Source organism: Podarcis bocagei (assembly GCF_964188305.1).
Source record: "Podarcis bocagei genome assembly, chromosome: 10".
NCBI lineage: Eukaryota > Metazoa > Chordata > Lepidosauria > Squamata > Lacertidae > Podarcis > Podarcis bocagei.
The window spans coordinates 36,828,740-36,855,847 of record NC_138135.1 but is presented as its reverse complement, the minus strand read 5'-3'; the positions used below and the strand labels follow the sequence as shown (position 1 = coordinate 36,855,847).

At 43.6% G+C, this 27,108-nt stretch overlaps 2 protein-coding genes and 1 long non-coding RNA gene across 5 annotated transcripts in view; 2 read left to right on the top strand and 1 right to left on the bottom strand.

The window, feature by feature from the left end:
• Nucleotides 1-22,685, top strand: part of LOC308596109 (solute carrier family 23 member 1-like) — a 37,250-nt gene extending 14,565 nt beyond the window's left edge. For all 3 annotated transcript variants that reach the window (XM_081210918.1, XM_081210919.1, XM_081210920.1), the window contains exons 4-13: nucleotides 720-877; nucleotides 9,696-9,855; nucleotides 11,500-11,681; nucleotides 12,796-12,916; nucleotides 13,267-13,423; nucleotides 14,432-14,685; nucleotides 16,147-16,311; nucleotides 19,257-19,365; nucleotides 20,019-20,114; nucleotides 21,614-22,685. In XM_081210918.1, coding sequence (XP_081067044.1) covers nucleotides 720-877; nucleotides 9,696-9,855; nucleotides 11,500-11,681; nucleotides 12,796-12,916; nucleotides 13,267-13,423; nucleotides 14,432-14,685; nucleotides 16,147-16,311; nucleotides 19,257-19,365; nucleotides 20,019-20,114; nucleotides 21,614-21,879 — 1,668 coding nt within the window. In that variant the 3' untranslated portion in view covers nucleotides 21,880-22,685. The remainder of the gene's footprint in view (nucleotides 1-719; nucleotides 878-9,695; nucleotides 9,856-11,499; nucleotides 11,682-12,795; nucleotides 12,917-13,266; nucleotides 13,424-14,431; nucleotides 14,686-16,146; nucleotides 16,312-19,256; nucleotides 19,366-20,018; nucleotides 20,115-21,613) is intronic.
• CYREN (cell cycle regulator of NHEJ) overlaps nucleotides 1-27,108 on the top strand; it is a 335,829-nt gene that overhangs the window by 267,673 nt on the left and 41,048 nt on the right. The gene's annotated exons all lie outside the window — the stretch shown is intronic.
• Nucleotides 23,527-26,551, bottom strand: LOC308596120. Its single transcript, XR_014012329.1, has 2 exons — nucleotides 25,721-26,551; nucleotides 23,527-23,900 (listed from the first exon to the last, which is right to left on the bottom strand). It is a non-coding gene; the product is annotated as an uncharacterized lncRNA (long non-coding RNA).

Sequence of the window (27,108 nt, the reverse complement as noted above, 5' to 3'; positions counted from 1 at the left end):
AAAATCCTTCCTCTGCTGCTACAGAGCCAGAATATTTTGTTGTTCCCACAAAGCTGTTTATAGCCTAAATTATCAGAACCAGGCTTAAAAAGAACACTGTATGTAGAAAACTAATATATATATATGGAAATTGGGTCTAACTTACCTGTTCTCCAATAGATCAATTTTGGGTGGATTCTTATGTGCGAAAGAGCATTCAGTCAATCTGAGCCCCTACCTGCAGTCTGAAGCAATACAGTATTGCCTACATTGGAGAAAAGGAACCTTTTCTGGCCAATAGGCCAGATCCTTATCTCTCTACTCCTTCTGCCCAAATTTGACAGAGGGTTGACCTGTCAGTCACCTGATGTCACTTTGACGTCAGCTGATGCTGTGGTTTGAAGCCTTGATTGTTGGGACTTTGAAGCACAGCATGGAGTGTTGGGAATGCCTTGCTCCCAAACAATTGGGAGCTCACTTTGAGTATCTAATTTTTCCTTTGAAGCCCCACTCTTAACTACCCCACACATTCGTAAAGCTGGAAAGTATCGACGTCCAGCTACATTAAAGTAATGGGAGCAGGCCTGAAGCTTCAAAGAGTGGGAGCCAACTTCACCTCTCTTGGGAGGGAGGGAGTTCTGTACTCTGGGTACCACCACAAAAAAGGCCCTCTCTTCTCCGCTATTATACACAAAGCTCTTTCTCTTAACTCTTTTTTTCTCTCTCTCTTTGGTTCTTAGCACTACCTCACTGCTCTTGGAGGTCTTGTTGCTATCCCTCTCATCCTGTCCAAATCTCTTTGCTTGGAGCATGATACCCTGACACAGAGTCACCTGATCAGCACCATCTTCTTTGTCTCGGGAATCTGTACCCTTCTTCAAGTCATCTTTGGAGTCAGGTAGGCATGTACCTCTGGGAGTGCAACATTACATTTGCATGTGGCTGAGATGAATGCAGTGTGTTATTAGTTAAACTACTAACAGCTCACTAAGAAAGAGAATTTTTTTAACAGTTTGACTGGAAAAACCTCGCTTAAAGCATAATAAACTCAGCAGCATCTTCTAATTTCAGTGAGCTGGATCAGGATCCCAGGAAGCAGAGGATAAGATAAAAGTGGAGAATGCATATTAGCATGTAAATATTGCGTGTCCCTCCTTTCATGTTTGCGCAATGGAACAATATAGTCTTACAAACTGGTTTTAGTGACTTTCTTTTGAAATAAGTGAAGCAAAATGATTTAGGAACCAGGAATCTTTTTTTAAAAGCCGCAGTGGGGAGCCTCCAGCTGACAGACCTATTAATTTGGCCTGTGAGGTGGTTTCCCCCAAAACCATGCTGATGGTATATGAAACATCAGGTGTGGGGCATGCAAAAATGCAGCTGCAATTGGACAAATGGGGGCTCAGAATGTGTTCTCAATTGTTATTTGGTACATAGAGCTCACTAACTGACAGCAAGTCCCTTTAATGTTGTCTGCTTGCAGGCACAGTTTAGATTCAAACCACACCTGCAAATGGACATTTTAGAAGAAAAATGTTCATGCACAGTCATGGTTTAAATCCACACTTTGTCTGTTAGCAGACCAAGGGAAGTTCACTGTTGGTGTCAATCAGCTGTCTGATGCTAATGACGGCGGGGGATGGCTCTTTTAACATTGTCACATCAATGTCTGTTGGCTGACAGGCGGATGTTCTCTTCCACTTCTCAAAGTGGCCTGCAGGGGTGGGCGAGGCCTTGAACCAGTCCACTGGTCAGTTTTGGTTCCCCGCCCCTGTACAGATAGTAAAATGTAAGTTGGTTTTGTACAAAAATAAAAAGGTATATTTTCTAGGTATTTCCTGTTCTGATTTTCATATAATTTGTAGATTTCTCTATCCTCCTTACCAAGTTTTCTTCTCCATAGTTAACTATAAAATTCTGGAGTCAGATTTTGTGGAATGTTATCTGTTTCCAAAATCTTCAGAGACTGTGTTCCATTTTTGTGTATGTGGGCATTGATATAAAGAAACCAGGAAATTGCTCACTAGCTGACATCTTCTGAGAATGCGTGGAATCTTGTTCTTAATTTGTGCAGTGCTGCTGAGTGTTGTATTGTGGAAGCAGCGTGCTTTCATCTTTCTAGCAATCATTAAGAGCTGTATCACCAACCTTAAGGAACATTGGAATCATTTTCAGATGATCTTGTAAGCAAGCTGGATGGTATTAATAGTGCGTAGGTTCTTTAGTCACCTCCCATTTCTGGTACTTGTATTCTCCCCATAAGTGGACATAAATAGATCTCTGATCCCATAAAGGATTGCCTAATGTCTGTGAAATGTTTTATTTGCCTTGACTGTGATGTTTAATTATCTGCCATGCAATTTATGTTTTTAGCTCTTTAATTGTTGATGATTATTTTATACTTTGACCGTTAGCTGCCTTGGGCACTACTCTGCTGTAAAGTAGGAAGGCAGGATATGAATTATTTTGCTAAAGAAATAAATGTATTGGGTGGAATGCACAAGTGAGAATTTTTCCAGGAAGTACTTCTCTCTCTAAACCCAGTTTGGACAGATGCTATGGAATTTTGGAACATCGCTTGCTCCTGATGCAAATCCTAAAATGGGTTAGGATTGAAAAGAAAGAGCTTGGTTGTATAGTTAGGGAAACAATTCTGCCTCTTACATTTGCAGCAGGGCTAGTGTGTGGCATAATATGTTCTAGCTTCTGTGCCACTATTAACACCCTGACAATGGTGGCTGGGTTTATATGCTACCGGGGAGCCAGCTTGGGCCCCAGGTTATGGGTGCCCAGTGTACATGACGTCATGACATTATGCAGGGCCACCAGTCTCGAAACCTGACTTCTGGTGGCACCAAAAATCAGGTTCTAAGATCTTGCAAGACCTCAGAAAGGCCTTGTGATACATTGGAAGTTGCATGGGGGCCCTGTAGTGTGGGTGTTGAGCACCCACAACAAAAAATTCTGGGTGCTCAGGCACTCAGAGCCCCCTATAGTTGCTGTTTTCTTCTTTTTCTTTCATTATGCGGGAGAAGTTAAATCAGGGGTTGGCAAGGTTTACCTCACCTGAGCTGGTTCACTCCAGTGGAGATCCCTCCGTGGGACAGATCATGAGTTTAGCGCAGTGTGCAGGGACTCACCGAGCAGGCAGCTCAGTTCGGGGGCGGCTTGTGGGCCGGTTAAACAACCCCTGTGGGCCGCTTGTGACCCATGGGCCTTAGGTTGCCGACCCCTGAGTTAAACCCTGAACAAGTTAACACAGGCAGTGTGTATTTAAATAGAACTGACACATGAACTTTCCCACGATTAGAACGGACAAAAGTTTTTTCAATATCGCTTCCACATTATTGTCGTACCCATCTTCCTTCATCATTAGTCATTTTTCTCCACTGACGCTGACTTGGGGCGGGGGAGACAAGTGCCAATTTATACCCTTTATGCAGGAATCATATGTGCTGTACATGCACCACTGTTTCCTGCAACAAGTGCAAATATACATATCCTTAAAACAGCTGTGTAGCTCAAGCAAAGTGTAGCTTTCACTCAGCTGTGGCTCCCTGAAGACCAAAATGGTTACAAAATTCTAAAGAAGTGTATCTATCTATATTCTCTAGTTATGGATTTGCTGTGAGAAGGACCAGTGTGCCTCTGGCAGATGCTGTTGTCATGTGATGTGTACATTAATCCTTATTGGGATGTTGGGGTGCAGCTGTGCAAATTCAACACTATTTTTTGCAGGGGGTTGTGGAGAATAATGACCCCGATCCTACAATCCTGGGAGAAGGAAGCTTGTGTTGCATAGGAAGTTTGCAGGGATTACCGCTGAGTCATGAAAAGAAACAAAATTTGACACGGAGCTCTATAGTGCAGATCAGCTTCGTGAAATGAAGCAGTTCCAGGGTCGAGCTTTGGCGAGGGTTCATATGAGCAGCCTTTACAGACTATCATGAGACTCTCTTGAAAGAATGGCCATGCGCCGTTATGTATGTGCCTTTGTTCTTCTAAGCCAGCCAGCAGGAGAGGAAGCAAAACAAACCATTATTCAAAGACACGGTGTTTCTTTTCTCAAAAACAAACTCTCAGCACAGGGCACAGATAATCTTTGTTCAGAGTCTACTTCAGAGTTCACCACACACACACACACCCCTCCGCCCTGCACTCCTGCAACTTCACAATTGCTCTTTTGATTCGGCAGAGGTTTGGCAAATAGCTTTGAGAGCTGCTGAGTTGAATCTCCTAAGACAGCATTCCCCAACTTTTTTGAGGATGAGGACCCCCTTTTAACCCCAATTTTTTAAAAAATGTGAACCCCCATGTGCAAAGGCTTTAAGAGATGCTCTTTCAGTTCTGTTTGAGCCTCCAGAGGCACAAATGAGGGTGAGGGGCTGCTTCAAAGAGCACTGTTCTTTGAAGCAGCCTCCACCTTCTGGTGTTTAACTGATCAGATGGTCCCTGAGGTATCCTGCACCCAAGCTGTTAAGAGCCTTGTAAATTAATAAAGAACTACGAACCTAGTCAAGTAGTGTATGGGCAGCCAGTAAAAATATTTTTAGCCTCGTCAGCTCTCCATCTGCGGCATTTTGCTTGAGCCTCTGAACCAGACCCCCACATAGTGTTGTTGGACTCAAATTCCCATCAGTCTCAGCAAACATGATCAATTGTCAGGAATTATGGGAGTTGTAGTGTAACATCCGCACCGCATTGGTTACTCCTGCTTTATGAGTTGGTCCCAAAAGGTTGAGGTAAGTGGCTCCTACTTTTAAATAATAATAATTGAGCAGTACAGTGAGTACTGCCCTAAAAGCTGTGTTGTCATATCACTGATAATTTGCTGGAACAAAGGAGCAACTGGATGAAGGGCCACAGTTCAGTGGGTAGCTCATGCTTTGGATTGGTAAGGCCACCGTTTCAATCCTGGACATTTCCAGGTAGGGCTGGAGAAAGCCCTGTCTGAAACCCCAGAGAGCTGCCGCCTGTCAGCGTGTAGACAATACAGACCTACATGATTAATTGGTCTGACTCTGTATAAAGCGGCTGCCTTCAGTTCCAGCAGGAGCTGCACTTTGAGTACTGATAATCTCTGGAGGCAAATAGATCTGTCCCTTCCTGCCTTTTAACAAATCACTTGACATTGTTTCCCAACCTGGTGCTTTCTAGATGATGGCTGGGGCTGATGGGCGTCCAAAATATCTGGAGGCCACCAAGTTGGAGAATAGTACTCTCTAGGCACTGTGGCATCATAGCACTTGAAGACTTGTGGATCAGTCAGGGATAAAGATTAGTCAGGGATGAAGGCAGCTCAGTCCAGATGGTTCCACCCACCCTCAAGCAGAGGCTGCTGCTGCAGTCAACACTGATATAGTAGGTAGGGTGGGGAGATTATCCTCTCTAGATTTATGAGCTCTTTCACTGGCAGGCCTAACCCTGATGGCTCAGTTCATTGGGAAACTACACAGTTCACTAGACAGCCAAGTAGAAACCTTTTGAATTAGAATTAAGGTCAGGGATGGGGGACCTGTTGCCCTCCAGATGATGTTGGGTTCCATCAGGGATGATGGGAGTTGTAATCTGACAATGTCTGGAGGACCACAAGTTCACCGTCTCTGACTTAGGCACAGTAAATATTGCCAATACTGCAAGCTCAGATGCAACATAAGTCACTTCGACCTGGTCTAAAGCTCTTCATTTCAATAGGGATTTATTGTTTATTTTTTAAAAAAATTGTATTTATATCCTGGCCTTTCTCCAAGGAGCTGAGATTGGTAGTTCCACATAGTGGTTATTCATTTTAACCTTGTAAGGTAGGTTAAGCTAGGAAATGGTCATCCAGTGAACTTGATGGCTAAGCTAAATTACGCCACATATTGGCATTCGTTGTAATTAAAGAAGAAAGAACTCACAGTTCCAGAAGGTTCCGAAGCCATGATTTACAGCTCTAAAACACACAAAGCAAGGCACCTTCCTGTTGGCTTCAGTTGTCTTAGCCCACTGACATTTTTTAGACATAATAATGATATCTTTCAATATAATGGAAGGTTACCAATGAAACAGGAGCTTTTAAGGAATCTGTTTCCTCCACACCCAGATCACCTCTAGGAATGCCTCTGATGTAACCTCTGATCTGTGCAAGTTACTCTCTGATAGTCAGTGAGCTCAGGGGCATAATGGATGCTAATGAATGCCTCAGGTAGCAATATGCCTGTTACTATTTCCAGAAGAAATTAGTGAGCTGTAGCTCATAAAATAAAATATTAAAACGTCTTTGAAGTCTTGGGTACATACAGTGCAGTAATACTCCTTTATATACTTTGCCGAGGCTTATTTCAATTGTGATGTCGTTGTGGAAAGGCCCACAGGCACTCCCAGGATGGCAAATATTAAATAACTTACCTCATAGAGCAGTGAAACAGCAGTAACTGACAATTAAGATGAAGGAGAAGCAGGCATGTCTATTTAGTTAATGCGTTTCTGCATTGCTGGATGTGCAGGAAAAGGCAATGTAAATATGGAAGGTGATGATAAAGGATTGTCTTGAAAAATCTGGTCATGCTTAGAGTCACCATGTTTGCCTTGGTCTTAGTTTCTCCTACAAAGTGGAGGATGTACTTTTTGGATGGGATTTCTTTGCAACATCCCAAACACTGGCTGCACTGGGGACCAGTTATTACTGTCCCTGCAAACCTATGCAAACATGGTGGCCAAAATACTTTATAGTCTTATAATTCAAATTTACTAGTGAGGTCAATGCTGGGTCTAAGGAAAGGCAAGAAAGTGCCAAAACTTTGGATGCCACAGATCTCTGCCTCCATTCTTTGTACAAGCTCTTGAACTGTTCCTAGGTTAAAAGCATAGCCAGTGAACCACTGCAAAGATTGAGAAACCAAAATAGAGGGAGGTGTGAGAGGGAGCAGCTTATGACACCTGTGTAGCCCTGTTTCATGCTATATTTGGGGAAACGAATCATTGTTCCCCCAAAACAAAATATATTGGCTTGTGACTAGCAGCAGGAAAATGTGATAGCTCCCAAACGAAAGTGCTGCTGTTGGGGAAATATTGGAGTGCAGTACCATGTAGGTTCAGCCTGGACAGCCAGTAAAATCCAGGCTCCAATTGTGTCAGTTAACAAGACGTTTAAGTGTCGCAAAGACAGCACAGCATAACCTCAACCAGCAAATAGTTGATGGGTGGCACCACCAACATGAAAAAAGCACAATCATTTATACACTTCTAAGCAAAGGGAGGCAAAGCAGCAGTGATGGTCATATATGACAGTACTTCCTTCTACAGTGGTACCTCTAGTTACATACACTTGAGGTTACATACGCTTCAGGTTACAGACTCCGCTAACCCAGAAATATTACCTCAGGTTAAGAACTTTGCTTCAGGATGAGAACAGAAATCGTGCCCCAGTGGCACGGCAGCAGTGGGAGGCCCCATTAGCTAAAGTGGTGCTTCAGGTTAAGAACAGTTTCAGGTTAAGAACAGACCTCCAGAACGAATTAAGTACTTAACCCGAGGTAGCACTGTACTTGTTTAATCACAAGGCATATCCACCTTCTTATCTTTCCCTTCTTCCTTTGCCCTAACGGTTAAAGCAATGTTGTTCTGTCCTTCTCTCATGATTTACTTGCAGACACGGCCATCACATTCCAACCTTCACTTGCCCAGCCCTCCTCACACACATTTCCAATGTTTAATTTTACTATATCTATAATTCCCATGACACTGTCTTGAAGGGAGACCAGTGGATACAGTGCAACAGCAACCAGCTGTACAAGTTACCATGCTCTAAGTGGCTAGTACAGGAAGACTCTTGTTCTTGCCATACTAAAGATCCGGAAGAAAGAGAAAAGCATAGAACCAGTTTTCTACCTTGGATTCCAAGGAATTGGCATTTGCATAGAAGAAGGACGGGAATGCTTGGTCCTTTGTCTGCTAATCATCACTTTTTCTTCCGAAACTTCCTTCCTCAGCTGCTTTTGCAGGCCTGGACACACTATATGTATGTGTTTGAGATGAAGGGTGATACGGGTGAAAGGGGAATTTTTTTAGGGGAAAGCCACCGGGAAGTGAAGGCTTAAGCCAGGGGTCAGCAAACTTTTTCAGCAGGAGGCCAGTCCACAGTCCCTCAGACCTTGTGGGGGGCTGGACTATATTTTGAAGAAAAAATGAACAAATTCCTATGCCCCACAAATAACCCAGAGATGCATTTTAAGTAAAAGGACACATTCTACTCATGTAAAAACATGCTGATTCCCAGACCGTCCGCGGGACAGATTTAGAAGGTGATTGGGCTGGATCCAGCCCCCGGGCCTTAGCTTGCCTACCCATGGCTTAAGCACTGTGCAAATGGCCTTCTCCCTAAGGGTGCCTTAAATGGCAGAACTGACCGCCAAGGCTTCACTGCACATGGTTCTTGTTGGGTAACATGTAATCTGCGCCTCATACTGGAGTTTACCCTGATATAAGCAAGTGTAAGTACCTGCTGCCTGCCTGCAAACTCCAAGGCCATCTACAGAGTGGGGCATAAGGGGAGCCTGCAGGTATAATTGCAGCCATTGTTACCTGCAGGAGTACTTTGTGGCACCTGTTTGTGTTGCAGAATGAACACGTGTGTGTTATTTTTTATGTGATAATGTATATTCCCTCCCACCCCACTTTTCTGTTGCATTGATGTTTTTTGTTAGGGCATCGATCCTGTTTGTTTCAATACAAATATGATCCTATTGGTTTCAATACAATACGTAGGAACTGAGCAGCAAAGGAATGTCCTGAGGAACAGGTAGTACGGGAGCACCCTCTTCTGAAGAGCTCATGGATTGCATATTTCTTGTTGTTGTCATCTAGGCTGGAGTCCTTATGAACCCCACTTTCTTCCACCTTGCATCATATTTTTCTTTACAGTACAGCCTTTCTATGTTTTTCTTGACTACTATGGAAATCTGGCCTTCTTTCCTGCTCCTCATTCATTCTTCTCTTCTCTTTCTCCTTCCCTTTCTCAGTTTCTCTCTAGTAGACAACTGGTGTTTGCTGGTGTGATCTTCCTTAGGTAAGGTCAACACGCTGGTTGAGAGCCAATGATCTTTTTGAGAACTGCTTTGGGTCTGTGGGCACAGCAGGAATTTTGAGACAGTGCAGCGGATTCCAGTCACAAAATGGCTGCTGAGGGATGTGTGGCATAACACAAAATGGCTCCCATAGAGGACATGGCACAATACAAAATGACTGCCACATATAAAAATAGGGAGGGCTACAAAATGGCGCAGGCATGCCACCCCATCAGCCCTCCCCACAATCAATGGATAAAAAGGCTCCTATATCAACCATTGCTGCACTCTCTCTTTGCACCTCCCCTCTGCTCAGAATGGAAGAAAGAGTGGGTGCCCAAAGAAATGTAGGCCTGTTCAATACAGAACAGGTTGAGCTAGGACAAGCATTAGCTGAACAAGAAGATGGAACAGTCTTTGGTCCATTATGAATATTTATACTGAATCATTTACAAGGCGCTACTGGCAATACAGGCAGGCACACCGGCGCCTACAAAGACCATGTTGACAAGCCTCTTCCATTTCTATGACAGCAGAGTTAGCTAAAGGTCTTCAAATGTATTTTCTGTGGTTGTATTTGCATTGTTGTTTAGTCTGTTTTATCTACAAAAAACCTACAAAGTGCAACCCACTCATCAGTGCCATTCTTACCTCCAATCCCGAACACAGACTACCTATCCTGCAAGGAGGGACTTTTGCCTTCTTAACTCCAACGCTGGCCATGCTCTCTCTCCCCCAATGGAAGTGCCCAGAGTGGACCCAAAATTCCAGCTCATTGGATACTTCTTCTCCAGACTTTGTTGAGACCTGGCAAAAACGAATGCGAGAGGTAACCCACTGGGCATTCCATATATATGTGGGGGAATATCTTGAAGTTTGGTTCTGAATAGTAGGATATCCTACAAGTTTATGTAGCTTCTCCAATAGCTATGGAGAGGGTGATTTCACTTTTGCTTTCAATTCTTCTCTTGATCAGCCACAGGGAGATTATACTTTACTTGCTCTTTGACTGGGTCCATATGTTAGAGGACCAGCGTGGTTTCTATTCCCCATAGTTCCTTTCCATGGTCTTCCAACAGGGCCAGTGCCAAAGGTCAGCATGGTTGGGCACCTGCCAGTAGTCCACATCCTAGCAGGACTTGCTGCAGTGAGGAGGTAGATTCATTGAGTTGGGCATGCATGAAGGGTATCTTGCCCAAGGGCCCTCCAAAACCTGGAGATTTCCCTGTTCTCCAGTAATAATTAAAGTCTACAGTACCATGGGAGATGTTGAGGACATGATTATGTCTCACATATCTAAAACTAACCAAGATGGCAGCTTAAATACTTAAACATTTTGTTATGGTAGAAATTTCAATGTCACTATTAAAAGCTGATATGCAGGGAAAGAATCCACATTAAAATAAAATCAATGGAAAGTAAGAACATAAGAAGAGCCTGCTGAATCAGGCCAATGGTCCATCTATTCCAGCATCCTCTTCTTACAGTGGCTTCCCAGATGCCCACGGAAACCTCCAGCAACTGGTATTTAGAAGCATAACTGCCTCCAACCATAAAGGCAGGAGGAAGATAATCTAAAACTAACTTTTGCAGGAGGGGAATTTGAGGAACTGAGGTGGTGGTGAGAGAGGAAGTTATAGGCCTAATATAACTGCTGCTTGCCTTCTATCACTGTGCCATTGAGAGCGTGCTTACTTATGGCTTATGTGTGTGGTACGGAAGCTGTACTACCCAGGACAGGATGGGGTTGTGCAGGGTTGTTAAGGCAGCAGAGAGCATTGTTGGCTGCCCACTCTCCACCTTAGAGCAGATTTTTGCCACAAGGTGCCATAGGAAGGCACTGGACATAGTAAATGATCCATCGCATCCTGGTCACTGTCTCTTCGAGCTCCTGCCGTCGGGACGGAGATACAGGACAATGAAGACAAGAACGAGCCGTCTTAAGAACAGCTTCTTCTCCAGAGCGATCTCGGCCCTGAATGGGAAGCCCGGACTTTGAAAGTCATCTAATCTCCCTTGCTGTATTATACTGTATTGTTTAATTAGTGTTTTTATGGAGCAGTCAAGTAATTTCGTTGTCCCCGAAGGGGGCAATGACAATAAAGATATTATTATTATTAATTATTATTATTAATAGTCTGAGTAAAAGCTGACAAATTGCTGGGTTCAGATAACACCCACCTGAGAACTATCAAAGAACACAAATGTGCAATTGCTGATCCTCTAATATATGTAACTTGTGTCTCAGATCAGTCTCTGTACTTGAGGACTGGAAAGTAGCAATGGAACATCAATTTAAAAAAAAGATTGGGAAGGGGGCAGTCCTGGAAATTACAAGTCAGTTAGCTTAACACCTGTCCTGGGAAAACTGGTTGGAAGTATTATTAAAGATACAATAACCAAGCATATTGAAGGACAAAGCTTGCAGAAGTTTATTTTTGAAATATTTATTTTTTTTCTTTCTCTGTTTCAGTTGCAGGGAGCAATCATGGTAGCTTCCTGCTTCCAAATCTTTATTGGTTTTTCTGGTCTTATTGGATTTCTGTTGAGGTTCATTGGCCCTTTGACAATTGCCCCAACCATTTCCTTGGTGGCGCTGCCTCTCTTTGTCTCTGCAGGAGAAGAGGCAGGACAACACTGGGGTATAGCAGCCGTGTAAGTTTTACCTCCCTTTAATACCAAGATGAATGTGATGCAAACAGAGAACATACACCCAGTGCTTTTTTCTGGGGCTATGCAAGGGTATGCATACCCCTAAACATTTTGTGAATCTTTGTACTTTTGTCTATTATTATTATTATTATTATTATTATTATTATTATTATTATTATTCCATCAGTTAGATTCCACCCTATCTGTATCAACAAGCAAATGTAAAATAATCCATACCTGGGACGAAGTCACAGTTACTTGGAAACAATGCATCTTTACTGGGCAAAATAATGAAATTCCCAATTTCTGTTGTTAGTTCCATGCCTCATTTCAGTCACGCTCCTGTCATGGCATGTGCTTTATGCTCACATGTAAATATATTCTTCAAGGCATTGAATAGGCTTGATCCTCTGATTTTTACAATGAGCTTTTCATCTGTTTCTAAGTGTGGAATACTAATAAGTGCACACCGCTTGAAACAAAGCTGCTTGAATCAACTGTTGTTGTTTTGTTTTGTTTTTTTACCCTACTTTTCTGTCACAGGACACAAAGTGGCTTACAAGATTTACAAACACAATAAAACTAATGAAACATAACAATGCACAATAATCAGAAAATACAAATGCACGAAATACACAACAGCAGATTAACAGTGCAATCCACTGCTTTGCATATCAGCTCAGAATGAAGTAAATTCCAATGAACTAAGTAAGGTCTGCTTGCATGTAAATATTAGGATCCCAGCCTAAAATAGGTATTTTGGAAAACACAAAAATCCAGTCATGAGAACTTTGATATTAGATGCTTGTCTCTGTTTGTAGCTTGCACTGCGGTGTGTGGAATTTTGTGATGATTCAGGACAGTTGGTATCTCAGTAAATGAAGACGACCCCATACAATAGTGTAGAAAAAAACAGTGTAATAAACATTGTTGTGAAAAGTCAGTGTAGTAGGAACATTGTGCTCCAATATCTGCATAAGTGCAATGCAAGCATACAAGTGGCACAAATGTTTGTATTTGTTCCTGTATAAATACTCTCTTAAGTTCTGAATCAGGACCTCCAAGTCAACATAAAACATAAACAATTTTTTCTTGACTTCTTTCTTTTCCACCTCAGAACCATGTTCCTCATAGTTCTGTTCTCTCAGTACCTGAAAAATGTCCCTGTTCCAGTGCCATCTTACAGCACAAGCAAAAGATGCCATTTCTCCAAGATCTACCTCTTCCAGATTTTCCCTGTGAGTTAACCCCTTTGAACTTTTGGTGACCAGATAGACCACAGCAGGTAGACTAAAATAAAACTAAAGCATGCTTCATTTCAGTCACCTAACGAATTGCATTGACTTCCACTTGTTCGTTGGCAATGAAAGGAAGTTTGCCAGTTGTTTCGTGCTGTGTCTTACCAACTTGCCTTTATTTGAGTGGGGATTTGGTGGTTTTTGTTATGACTGAGTAGCTATACCACAACTACATTTCTTTGATGCTCTTTGCAAATGTAATGGGAAATACTGTTGGACTATACAACTTCTAGTCTGTAGGAGCGAGTCCTGCCACTAACAGAGATTCATTGTCTTCTGTAACTGATTAGGTGCTGTTTGGCCTCACACTTACTTGGCTTCTCTGTTTTATACTTACCACCACCAATGTGTTCCCTTCGGACCCACTTGCTTATGGCTACAAAGCTCGGACTGACAGCAAAGGGGATGTTCTTTCACAGGCTCCCTGGTTTCGGTTTCCTTACCCAGGTATTGTCATGCTGTAATGTTGCTGATTTTTTGCCTCCCCATTAGTAGTGAAAACATTAATCAACTGCTTGGTTCTCTTTATTAGTTGATTTCAGATTAATGTTAATATGGTCTTCTTCAGACAAAAGGGCTTCATTGTTAACAGTACTGGTAACAGTCTATATGTATCTGTTGATTCTGCCAATGTTTTTAAGACTATGTTTCAAACAATAATTAGGTATTTATTACAGTGTGTGGGCATAGCCAGGAGCAATCAGCTGTCCCCCTCCCCCAATCAAGTTAATTAATAAATAAAAATACTTAACTAAAAGTAGAAATTGTAGAAAGATCTGACAGATTTTTCTGAGCACTTGAGGTCAAAAGAAAGTAATTTAAAACAACTGTTGTCGAGACATTTCGTTCTGAATCTGCTAGACAGAGCCAGAGAGAGGATGATGACAGGTGGGTGTCCTGCCCCCCCCCCAACATAAATCCTGGCTACACCCATGTTACAGTGGCATAGCTGCCCATCCTATACAGGGATGCAACCTTTTTGGGGGGTAAAATTTTGGAGCAGCAAGATTGTCTAGGAGTTGACTTGGAAGCAGGTAGAGGTGGATATGCGAGAACACAACTGACAGGACTGATCCTCGTTCCAGGCACTTCTGATTTAGGCAACAGCCACTCTTCCATAGTGAGACATTGCACACAAATAGTCCATCCTTGGCGACAGCTTCCACTTGGGAAAATGTGAGGGACAACATGTTCAAGTTTGTACTTGAATGATTCACCATGTAATGACTGATATGTCGAGCAAGTTAAAGTAGCTTCCCATGTGGTGGTTATCGCCTGCGAAACAGTCCTAATTGTTGTCCTGTTAATAATTGTAATCAGCAAAATAACAGTTCCTTTGGCTCCAACGTTCGACAACATCTCGAGAAGTTTTAGCTACTTATGCTGGTGAGCTTCACCAGCCTCAGATCCACAGTCTCAACATGGACACTTTGTTTTTGTGTTTGCGACACACAGGTCAATGGGGAGTTCCAACCATTAGCTTGGCTGGGATTTTTGGCATCATAGCTGGAGTGATCTCCTCCATGGTGGAGTCGGTAGGAGATTACTATGCCTGTGCTCGTTTATCTGGTGCGCCACCTCCTCCCAAGCATGCAATCAACCGTGGAATTGGAGTGGAGGGGATTGGCTGCCTTCTGGCGGGAGCTTGGGGGACAGGAAATGGCACCACTTCGTACAGTGAAAACGTGGGTGCTTTGGGGATCACTCGGGTAAGTCTGATTTCAGTACGATAAATTGAATTCCACTGCAGCAAAGTGCCAGCATTTTTGCAGAAGAGGCAGCCACACATGTGCTCTTAAAGCAGGCATCCCCAGCCTTCGGCCCTCCAGATGTTTTGGACTACAATTCCCATCATCCCTGACCCCTGGTCCTGTTAGTTAGGAATCATGGGAGTTGTAGGCCAAAATATCTGGAGGGCCGCAGGTTGGGGATGCCTGTCTTAAAACAAACATGGGCTATGCATAGATAGTATTTTCCCAACTGTTCTAATGCCAAGGAACTCTTTCCACATTAGGTTGTCTGCTGAGCAACAATGAGGGCATCTGCTGTGGAAATCCTGTGCTTTGCAGAGGATTCTGGGAAATTTTCTAGAGTAATCATTCAGTTTGTGTAGGGCATTGGCCAGGCCACACACACCGTTGGCACATCCGAACTGAGAGCATAGCCTGAGAATCCCCCAATATACCCCTGGATCTGCACACTGCAGGAGGAGATCAGCAGCGGCGGGCAGGCTCAGCGCTCACATTGTGGTCTTTGTAAAAAGTGTAGCAAAGGGGAATGGAAGAAAAAGTTAATGGGGTTATGCGCCATCTTGCTGCCTTATGCTTGAGGCACTAGCACAAGCTCTGCTAAGCTTCTAAATGAGCACATTTGCTGGATTGCTGTGCTGAAGAGTCCTTCCAAGCAGCCTGTTGCTCCGTGTAGACTTACCTCATTCAGAGGGTTAGCTTTTCTCTCTAATGAGCCACAACATTTTAGTCCTCTCCATGGTAGTATATTATCAGGAATCAAGTTGTGCAGTAATATGATTATCTTCAGAAAGTTTATTAATGTTCTATAGGTTATAGAAAGAACAAGGGTGAGGGGAACCTCTGCCCCACAGGTCTGTTTCCCACAAACCATGCCCACCTGATGCTATGTTTAATATCTGCTGTTGACATTTACAGCATTTAAAGGGAATATTGTTAACACCTCTTATAAGTATTTACTAACAGAACACTAAAAACAAAGCATCTTTAACAGGAAAATACATGGAACAAGAAAGGCTGTATTTCCATTGGTATAAAGAACACCTGGCTTGGCTATTGAGTCTTACTGTCATCTTATCTGATAATATGGCTATTATTATTAGTTATTACATTTATCAGAGCATTTACTCAGTAAGTCTCAAAGTGGCTTGACATGGTAAAATCCAACATGTAAAAGCCATTTAAGACCTGGAAAAAATAAAACAGTGAACAATACTTAATAGTATGCTTATTCAGCAACATATTAATAAGGGCAAGGTCCTACCTTAAACCCTAAAAGGTGAGCACCGCTGTAGGAGGCAGCATGAGCTAATTAACCAACACCCTACTGTCAGAACTGACAGAGCTCTGAAACATATCCATATCATTTTCTTTGTCCTTTTGTCGGGGGCTTTTAATTTTCATCTGTTCTTCTCAACACAGGTCGGGAGTAGAATGGTCATTGTGGCTGGGGGCTGCGTTATGCTTTTGACTGGCATGTTTGGCAAGGTTGGAGCTATATTTGCCAGCATTCCAACTCCCATCATTGGAGGAATGTTTTTTGTGATGTTTGGCATCATCACGGCTGTGGGAGTTTCCAATTTACAGGTGAGAGTTTTGCTTCAAAAATCAATTTAATTCGGCATAGGTGAGGAGGAGCCATTTGTGCGCAGTTTCAGTTTCTCTGGAGATCCTCAGCACACAAATGCTAACCTGACATCCACACCAAACATTTTAAAGCACATGGCTCACCCCCCCTACAAATCCTGGGAATTGCAGTTTGTTAAGGCTGCTCAGGACTGTAGCTCTGTGAGGGGAAAACTACAGTTCCCACAATTCTTTGTGGGGCACGTGCTTTAAATGTATGGTGTGGGTGAGTTACTGTATCCTGCCTCTTAGCCTAAATATAGTCCACCAAGGCATCTTACATTAAAAAAGCATAATCTGTGACAGCTAAGAAATAATTGAATAGCACAAATTTCATATTTAATGTGTTTCAGGTAAGAAAGTTATCAAGGACCATTGCAGATGGGTAGCAAGATGTAATAAGTAGTTACAGTGGTGCCTCGCAAGACGAAATTAATTCGTTCCGCAATTCTCTTCGTCTTGCGGTTTTTTCGTCTTGCGATGCACGGTTTCCCATAGGAATGCATTGAAAATCAATTAATGCGTTCCTAGGGAAACCGCCTTCAGACCAGGTCCGGGGACAGTCTGTCCCCGGACCTCTTCTGAAGGCTGGGGGGGGGGACAAGGGCTTTTCTTCCCACCCCCAGCATTTTAAAAAACCCCGGGACAGCGGAGGACTTCTCCCCTGTCCGGGGCGATCTTAAAATGCTGGCGGGCGGCATTTTAAAATCGCCCCGGACAGCGGAGGACTTCTCCGCTGTCCGGGGCGATTTAAAAGCCCCTGGGAAGGCAGGCAGGGGGGACAAAGACTTTTGCCCCCCGCCAGCCTTCAGAAGAGGTCCTGGACCTCTTCTGAAGGCTGGCGGGGGCGAAAGTCTTTGCTCCCCCCGCCTGCCTTCAAAAGCTGTCCGGCCCAGGCTTCCCGGACCTTTCCGCCAGCAGCGGCAGCGCTGCCGCTGCTGGCGGAGACTTGCCGGCATGCAGAAGCCTGCGCGCAGCGCGCCCAGGCTTCGCGGATCTCTCCGCCAGCAGCGGCAGCGCTGCCGCTGCTGGCGGAGACTCTCCTGCCTTCAAAAGCCGTCCGGGATAGCAGGAAGCGCTTCCCTGCTATCCCGGACTGCTTTTAAAATGCTGGCGCTGGGGAGCAAAGCCTTTTGGCCCCCGCCAGCCTTCCTGGACCTCTTCTGAAGGCCGGAGGGGGGGGGGAAAGGCTTTGCTCCCCACCGCTAGCATTTAAAAGAGGTCCCCGGAGATTTCCCTATGGGCTTTCGTCTTGCGAAGCAAGCCCATAGGGAAATTCGTTTTGCGAAGCGCCTCCAAAACGGAAAACCCTTTCGTCTAGCGGGTTTTCCGTCTTGCGAGGCGTTCGTCTTGCGGGGTACCACTGTATTCCTGTTTTGCATGGTTGGTGTGTCTACAGCTGAGATGTTAGGCAAGGATTGCAAATTGTTAAGACTGCTAGTTGCACTGATGGGATAGTTACAATTTATGAAAGACAATGAATTGGGTTGTTAATAAGGGGATGGGAATTCACAAAATTTCAATTTTCAGTGAGATATATGCCAAGGATGGTTTTTCACTGTAAGTAGAGAAGCATTTCAGAAAGTTGAAGGAACCTGGTAACATGACCTTAAGATGAAGATGATTTGAGATCATTAACAAATCCAAAAGTGTCAATGAACTATGAGTTAACTTCTTTTAAAAAGTACAGGTGTGTTCAAAGTACAATATTTAATAGAAATAAAACAAAACTATTAAGTTTAAACATTAACGCTGCTTTTAAAAAATGGGATAAATCAGCAGGTTGAAATGTGTCCTAAAACCAAGGTGACATCTTTCTAACGGAATAGATTGCCTTTATCAACATCATTATCTGATAGAAAAGATTACAAGAGATTTTCTGAGCTGATAAAAGGTGAAGATTTTGTTGTTAGATAAAATTGCTATCATAAAAAAGCATTATCAAAGGCTTTATCTTTGAAAATTATTCATTTTCTTTTTCACCAAGGATACTTGCATATCTTATATGGAAAAGTAAACACCCTAGTGTAGCTTTAATTGCTTTATAGAAACCCAAAGAGAGCAGCTTGACTGCTTGCCCAAACGTGTCTATTATCAGATTAAATTAAGTCTAAAACAAATTAAAGCATTCTTCTTAGAACAGCACTGAAGCGATATCCAACTACTTCACTTATCATTGTCTTGGGTACCATAAAAGCATAAGTGTGCCATATTTCAGTTCTTTCATACCATCAATTTTCGAGTTGTGAAATATATTCAAGACTATATTGCCCTGAAATATTTATTATTACTATGTTATACAAATAGGCATGATTGGGGTGTGCTGGACACATCCTAATTTTTTTTTTAAAAAACCTGGGGATTCTGGTGAGGAAGTGAGAGCACAGAGTAGCAACCCAGCTCCCATGTCCCACCACTTCCAGAGACAGATGTAAGCAGAAACAGAAGCTACAGATCTATTCCAGCCTTTTTCTTCTGCCTGCATCTGTCACTGTCTCATGGCTCTTTCTCTGTCTGAGCTCAGAGTCTGCGACACCTGCTCGGGGACACTAATGAAAACCTTCAAGGGCACCGTGGTGCCTGTGGGCACCCAGTTGGCAACTCCTGCCCTACTGTAACTCAGCGTGTAGCTAAACCTAAGCATGTGCAACTGAAACCACCACATATTGCTTACCCGTTTTCCCTGGGCTCTCCTTATTCTGTTTCCCTTGTGTTGAATTTTAGAGTATAAGCCCTTTGGTGCATGGACTTGCCCTCTTATACTCAGTAAAGCACTATGCACACAGATGGAATAAGAAAGAATCAACAATGCTGCGTTGTCTACATACCAAAAATAGCTGGTGAAATTAATGGATATTGTGGTATCCATTTGTTTTCCCTCTAAAGACCATCTCCTCTTTATTCAGTATACAGATATGAACTCTTCAAGAAACCTTTTCATTTTTGGGTTTTCTATATTTGCGGGTCTGACGGTTCCATTCTGGGTGCAGAAAAATTCAGAATTGGTGGAAACAGGTGAATGTTGTTTTATTATATTTTGTTTTTTGCCTGATGTCAACAGAAAATGAATTAGAAATGCCAACAGGAGGACAGGGTAACACGCTCATCCCTCACCCCATGAAGGGTTTAGAACACCTGAAGGAGGTTTATGATAGCATTCTATCTTGTGTTTATAGTTAGTATCACTATTAGAGTTTCTGAAGAGAAAGCTGGACAAGTATATTCTTCGATATGGTTAGTTGTGTTGATTCTAAATAGTGAAGATACTTGGATCAATGCCTGCTGTTTTGGTAATTTGCATTGTACAACAAAAGGCTGTAGTTCAAAGCACAGTCTTTATATTATCAGAAATGGGAGATTTAGCAACATGAGATGGGTATCTCTATTTTGAGGGCTGATGTGCTTGAGTCGCAGAGTTGAGAATGTGGATTGAGTGCAGGGTGATGTTTGCAATTATGTGATAGCTTCCCTGTTGTGCCCAGTTCCAGGGCATCTGTCTGTTAAACAGAATATTGTTTGTTGGACAGAATATTGAGGTAAATATACACTTTTGAACCCAGAATGAAAACAACACTTTAAAAATATGACTTCCATCATGAGCTGTAGGGACTTGTTGGGGTTTCTCATTTGTTTGGATTGTTTGTTTGACAAGTGGATTCTGTTTCTAGGAATTCAACAACTGGACCAAGTAATCAATGTGCTGCTCACCACAGGCATGTTTGTTGGGGGATTCCTGGGCTTTATCCTCGATAACACTATTCCAGGTAGGAATTACAATAATATCCCAGCTTCCTTGACTATATTCTAGTGTTCATTGCTAATGCGCAGTTGCACAGGTATGGCTGCCTTTGGCTGCCAGAGTTTTGGGGCCCCGGGTCATTTTCAGAATAAATCTGAGATCCAGTCCTGATGGCTTTAAAAACACAGAGATCTTTAGCTTTCTAGCCACTGCCTCTGAATCAGCAACATTGGAGCTCTTAAAACATTAGCTCAACAGAGGAGAACCTGTTTTTCCATGAGAGGCTCTGATGTGGCTGGGTCATGTTTAAACCACATGCAGGCATAGGCCCTGACCACTGAGGCAACAACACACTGGGAGCAGAGTGCTAATTCCTTGGGGGAAACTAATCATGCAGTTGGCTTCCCAATGCTTGGTTGGGTCATTTAAAAGTTACCCTACAAGAGAGCAGCTCTCAACACAGCTGGAGTAAAATTTAAAGGAGCCAACTCCAGGTTTGAGGGGGGGGGGACTTTTGTGTGGTCATGGGGCGTCCATTGTTAGGGCAATCAATCCCTGTCCTCTGGCCCCTGGATGAACAATATTCCACAGTTTTCAAGCTTTCATATATATTTTTAAGAGTAAGTTTCTAGCATTTGTAGAACATGAGAGAGGAGGTAAAATGGACAGGTATTTTTGTGACCAACTAACCTGCTTTCAGTGTCTTATTTGGCCACTGCCACCCCACCCAGACAACTTTCTGTAGTGGATCATGAATGTCGACAGTAGCCGTGAGGGTGGGGAGTATCCTAGAGCAATGCTATGCCAGGGGCATGGTGGGAAATTAAAATGGCAGCTCTACTCAGCCACCTGGTGCCTCTCAGATCACTAGTCTGGGGAGAAAATGTTAGAGGGGGCCCATGGCGGGAAACATTGGCAGGCCTTCCAGGCTTTTGCAGCTGTGTAGCTGCACCTGTGTCAGGTGCTGTGCTGTCCCTGAAAGCACTCTGCTGATTCAGTACAATTGTCCTCAGCGTTTTGATTTGAAGAGGCCGAGGGTGTGGCCGCTACACAGATTGGGATCAGGGAGGTTTCTTTTTAGAGCAAGCCTTGTGGGTTCTGAGGGCAAAACTGCACTCAAGTTTTGCTTTTTGTAGCAGAAAGTCACAGTCAAAACCACGTTACAGGTGTATAATGGCAATTAGCATGACAGAGCTGTGTTTATAATATATTCAGTGTACTTCAGTCATTACACCGTGCCTTGCATTTTACCCATATTCAAAAAGAGTATGAGAGTTACATTCCTGACGCTTTTCATATTTTTGTTATAACTGGGAAGTTGTCTTGCAAGAACTGATGCTTATTGTGAATAGCTTCTATTTTTTCTTATACTCCAAAATGACTGTTGTGTTTGTGTTTATGTGAGATTCATACTTTTTGTGGCACGAGAGGCTGATGCTTAGCGATGACACGAAATTGCTTTGTTATTCTATAGGATGCCTTTTTCTATTAGTCTCTGCTAACTATTCTGTTTTCCTTTGGTAGGGAGCTTGGAAGAGCGAGGACTCCTGGCATGGAAAGAGGGTTATAAGGAGGAATCTGACGATACTGTGAACACCTCGGACGTCTATGATCTACCTTTCGGAATAGGTTCTAAGTTCTGTGCTGCTGACTGGTTTCAGTACCTCCCAATGTGCCCAAAGCGGCCAGCCAGAAACAATGCAAAGGAGCGCAATAATTATGCACAGGAGAACAAAAGCAAATTTAATTCAGAAAAGGACACAGAAATAAACATCGACACGAGAATATAAGACTGCATCAGTAAACAAACTTAACTTGCTAAGCCACTGAAGCAACATCTTCTTTTTTTCTGGTTTCTTATCAACGAGATTGTGGCTGTAGCAAGAGACTAAGTTCTGGCAAACGACTCCATAATTTGCCACCAATGCAAATTGGCCATGTGTGCCAATTTCTCTGCTGTGAGAATACAGTACCAGTTTGAGGGATAGCCTGGCTAGGGAGCCCAGCAGCACCCAAGACAAGAATTTGTTTTCCTTTCTACCGTGGGAAACTCTTTTCCTGAAAATTGAATCCGTGGTTCTTGAGTTTCTGAGTAACTAGACAAGCTAGTTCCAAGGAGCAAAGCTGCTGTCCTAGGCTTCCTTAAATCCAGCCTCAGCTTTTGTCTCTGATCATGCGCAGTTGGCCAGACTGCTTAATGTGTGTGTCACAATACTTTGTTGCTCCCACACCTTTTCGTCTTCGGCTTTGTTGAGTCCATAAGTATGGGGAACCTGTGGGCCGTCAAATGTTGTTGGACTCCATTAGCCTTAGCTCAACATGGCCAGTGGTCAGTAACGTCGGGAGTTGTAGCTCAACAACACCTGTGTTGTTTGCTACAACAGGCTCCTGAATTAAACTGGGGCTTCCCAAGTCTATAAAATAGTTCTAAGCTGCTTTTAGGCTTTCATGGAAGTCAGTGACTTCCATGTGAGAAGCCACACAGAACAAGATATGCTTGATCTTGATTATATTCATAAAATGTTGTACTTTGTATTTTAAATCTATTCTAAAGGAAGGATTCAATAAACTTTCCTCAGGGATGGACTCTTGATCATCTTCCTGTGTGTATATAACAAGAGACCTCTTAGGTTTACTGTTGGCATTATCCCAAAGGGCCTTCTAAGACACACAAAGCTTTAATTGTGGTAGACTAAGACTAGGGCATTCACATTCACCTTTTTTGAAAAAACTTTTGAAAAGCCAAGTTTCATTCTGGCGACTACTGGCATGACTCTCCTATACAGTGCTGATGCCCAAATAAAACTCTGTGCCTCTGCCAAATTCTTAGGGCCGTTCTCTATTTTTGTTTTTGTAGAAATTCTCCTTGCTCAAAATATGCCCCAAATACATATCTGGTATTTTTAGGCCAGACAGGATGAATTTCCTTTACACTTATGTGTTGTTTCTTTCCATTTCTGCCTATCTGTTCATACTACAGAGCTCTTTTGCCGTTGCCTCCTATCTGTGCACAGCTCTCCATTTCCACTTTGCTGATCCTTCCTCAATTTCTCCTCATGTTCAGGCTTTCACGATCCCACCTACACTCACTTGGTATTTACCTGAAAAGACTGTGCAGTTTACTGGGCAAGAGCTGTACACAAATTATCCTACACCTGAGCCGCAGACAAAAGTATTTTAATTGCTCTTTTGACAAAAGGGTTTGTTTGTGTTAGTCACAAGCCTGCACTGTGCGTGCCCCATTCTTCTCCCACTGTGTGGTGGTGTCTGATAAGCGATAACATCAGCATGGGCTATGACTAAGTTCCCTGCCTACCTTTCTATCCTTTGCTCTTACATGGGTGTTTTTATGTGGTTTCTCAGTATCAGCCACTTAAGATGCCCTACACAAGGTCTTACATAAGATTGTATTTGTAATGATATACTCTTGCTCCATGTGTTCAGTTGTCCTGACTCTGCCATGGGATTTTGCTTACATATGCTTAGTTCAGGGGTGGCTGAATTTGTGGCCCTCCAATTGTTATTGAACCACAATGCCTATAAACCATTGGCTGATGGGAAACTGCAGGTGTGGATTTTCTGGTCTGCTCCAGGAACAGCCGATGCAATCTGTCAGCTCAGCTGGAGGATGGAAGAAAGGATTCCGTTCTACCACATGCAGAACAGATACATGAAGTCCCTACTGCTTACAAGGCTAGCTGCTGCATGTGTGCATTTTTGAATGAGGGCCACCAGTCACATATGGATCAGAAGCTCCCATTCTACACAGTAAGCCAGTTGGTTACATAGTTTTTTAAAAATTACTGTACCTCTGCTCTCGATCCATTCCAGTCCGGCTTCCGCGCTGGTCATGGGACCAAGACGGCTCTGGTCGCCCTAACAGATTATCTCCGCAGGCAGCTGGATTGAGGCGGGTCGGGGCTGCTGATTCTTCTAGACCTGTCAGCAGCCTTCGACATGGTCGATCACGAACTCCTGGACCGCCGCCTTGCCGACGTGGGGATCCAGGGCACAGTCCTTCAATGGCTGTGCTCGTTTCTCTCCGGTCGGGGACAGAGGGTGGTGCTTGGGGGGGAATTGTCATCGCGCCACTCCTTGGTGTGTGGAGTGCCTCAGGGTGCGATTCTCTTTTTTTTTTATATAAATTTTTTATTAGTTTTACAAAATTTTAGAAAACAAACAAACACTTAAAAAGACAAACATACACGTATAATTTCATAACATATTTTCATAAACCTCTTTTCTGGGACTTCCCCATACCCCCCCTTTCTGCATCCCAATGTGCATAATTTTATAGCAACTCCCAATTGTTACTTTCCAACCTCTGTCATCTTAGTCATCTCTGTATTCTGACCTTATATCACTGTATCCCTTTGTTCCTGAAAACCACAACACTCTAACATTCATTAAGTTTATAATAGTCCTTAAGATAACTTTTGAATTTTCTCCATTCTTCTTCCGCCGTCTCTTTTCCTTGGTCACGGATTCTGCCTCAGGGTGCGATTCTCTCCCCGATGCTTTTTAACATCTTTATGCGCCCCCTCGCCCAGCTTGTCCGGAGTTTTGGGCTGGGTTGCCATCAGTATGCCGATGACACCCAACTCTATCTGTTGATGGATGGCCATCCTCACTCGGCCCCAGATACACTGACCAGATGTCTGGAAGCTGTGGCTGGATGGTTACGTGGGAGCCGGTTGAAGTTAAACCCTTCGAAGACAGAGGTCCTCTGGCTGGAACGGAGCGATATGAGATTGAGGGGGCAACTCCCGTCTCTTGCGGGGGTGCAATTAGTGCCAGCATCGTCCGTGAAGAGTTTGGGTGTAATCTTCGATACCTTCCTCTCTATGGAGGCGCAGATTACAGCTATAACAAAGGCGGCATTTTTTCATCTCCGCCAAGCTAAGCAGTTGGCTCCTTATCTCTCTCGCCCTGACCTAGCCACTGTGATCCATGCGACGGTCACCTCCAGACTGGATTATTGTAACTCGCTCTACGTGGGGCTGCCGTTGAGACTGACCCAGAAACTCCAGCAGGTGCAGAATGCCGCGGCGAGACTCCTTATGGGGTCTTCGCTGCGAGATCATATCCATCCGGTGCTGTACCAGCTGCACTGGCTCCCGGTGGAGTACAGGATCAGGTTTAAGGTGCTGGTTTTAACCTTTAAAGCCCTATACGGCCTAGGACCCTCGTACCTACGGGACCGCCTCTCCTGGTATGTCCCACAGAGAAATTTACGGTCTGCAAATAAAAACACCCTAAAGATCCCAGGCCTCAGAGAGGTTAGGCTGGCCTCAACTAGAGCCAGGGCCTTCTCGGCCGCGGCTCCAATCTGGTGGAACGCTCTGTCACAAGAGACCAGGGCCTTGCGGGACTTGACATCTTTCCGCAGGGCCTGCAAGACAGAGCTGTTCCACCAGGCCTTTTGTCAGGGCGCAGCCTGACCCCCTCCTCTGGCAATCTGCACAAAATTTTGCTTGATGGTTGCCATTAATTTGATTTTAATTTGATTTAAGTAATTTTATAATGAATGTTTTAGAATGTTGAACTATTTTGATTGTTGTTAGCCGCCCTGAGCCCAGCTTCGGCTGGGGAGGGCGGGATATAAATAAAATTTATTATTATTATTATTACTCTTAAAATCAACCCAGCAGCAAATTTTGAACTTTTATTTTTTAATAGAAGTATTTGCAAAACACCTCAGGTGGCAAATAAAAGCATCTTAGGTACGGCACTCATCCTCTCTCGCGCACAAGACAAAACCTTGGCTCCCGAGTTGTCCTTCCATTCTTGTAAGGGGGTGGGAGAGAGTGGTTTCTGTCAAAGCCGCCTCCGTCGACAGCCCTCTGTACCGAAGTCCAGGCCATTTTCAAGGGTCTATCAATCCTAAGGAGCAGATCTGGGGGGAGGGGGGCAGAGGCAGGAAAGCATGGGGGTGCAGGAGGGCAGCTGCCCCCCATAATTAAAATCAATACAAATTGGAGGTTCTGCCTCCTCAACAGCCTGCCTGCCCCACAAAAATTCTGGCTATGCCAATGCAGGAAAGCCTTGTTCTGTGAACATGAACTCTGTTCTATTCTTGGGAAGCTAGGACTCAAGTCATCATCTCTCCTAAGATGGCATCTGCTGTGCACATTATCTAAATTTTGAAGACAAGCATTTTTCTTCAAAGAGATTATTTTATCCTCATGTTAGTGTGTGCAGATTTAACCAACCGTGCAATTAAGAGAACTTAATTGGGCAACACTTTTTACCACTTAAAACCACTTTTTGTATAAAACACTGTGGGTGAAGTGTTAACCCTCTATTCACAAGCTCTACCCCACTTAATGTGTGGGCTTTTAATTTCACCTTCTCAATGTGCCATTAAAACGGATTATCCTATATTGTGGATTTGAGAATCTTGTATGAAAAAAATGCTCTGTACACAAGCAAACTCTGTACTGAAAAATAAATAAATCATGATTATTATTTTTTGTTAAAGCGTTTTTACTTGGCAGAAACCATCCTATTTTGCTGTCTTCCTAATGGAGAAGTAAGATCCAGTATTCCCCAGACTAGTGCCCTTTGGATGTCACTGAACTACCACCATCCCTGACATTTGCAGATATTGATAGCAGCTGGTTGTCAAATATTGCTTCTTTGCTGAAATCAGGCAGCATATTCAGTGCAGCGTGCATACATGTATAGGAAATTTGCTGCCTCCCTGAGGCTGTGTTCACACTCCTGCTTACTGCATATATATCCTATACTTGGCTGTGAGATGCTGCAGTTTAATGCGTTGCCTAATTTGTCTTTACTCAACGTGTGAACACCTTTGGGTAGACATCCCCAGCCGTCAACACCCCTGGTGTGTGCACTAGCACAAAACAAGCTGAAGTCGCATTGATGTGAGAGTTGAGAGCACTCTGCCCTCCTGTGGTTTCCAGCAACTGGTATTACTGCCTCTGTGGGGGCAAAGCACAGCTATCATGGCTAGTAGCCATCCATAGCAGATCCTCCACGAATTAAAGTCATCTGAG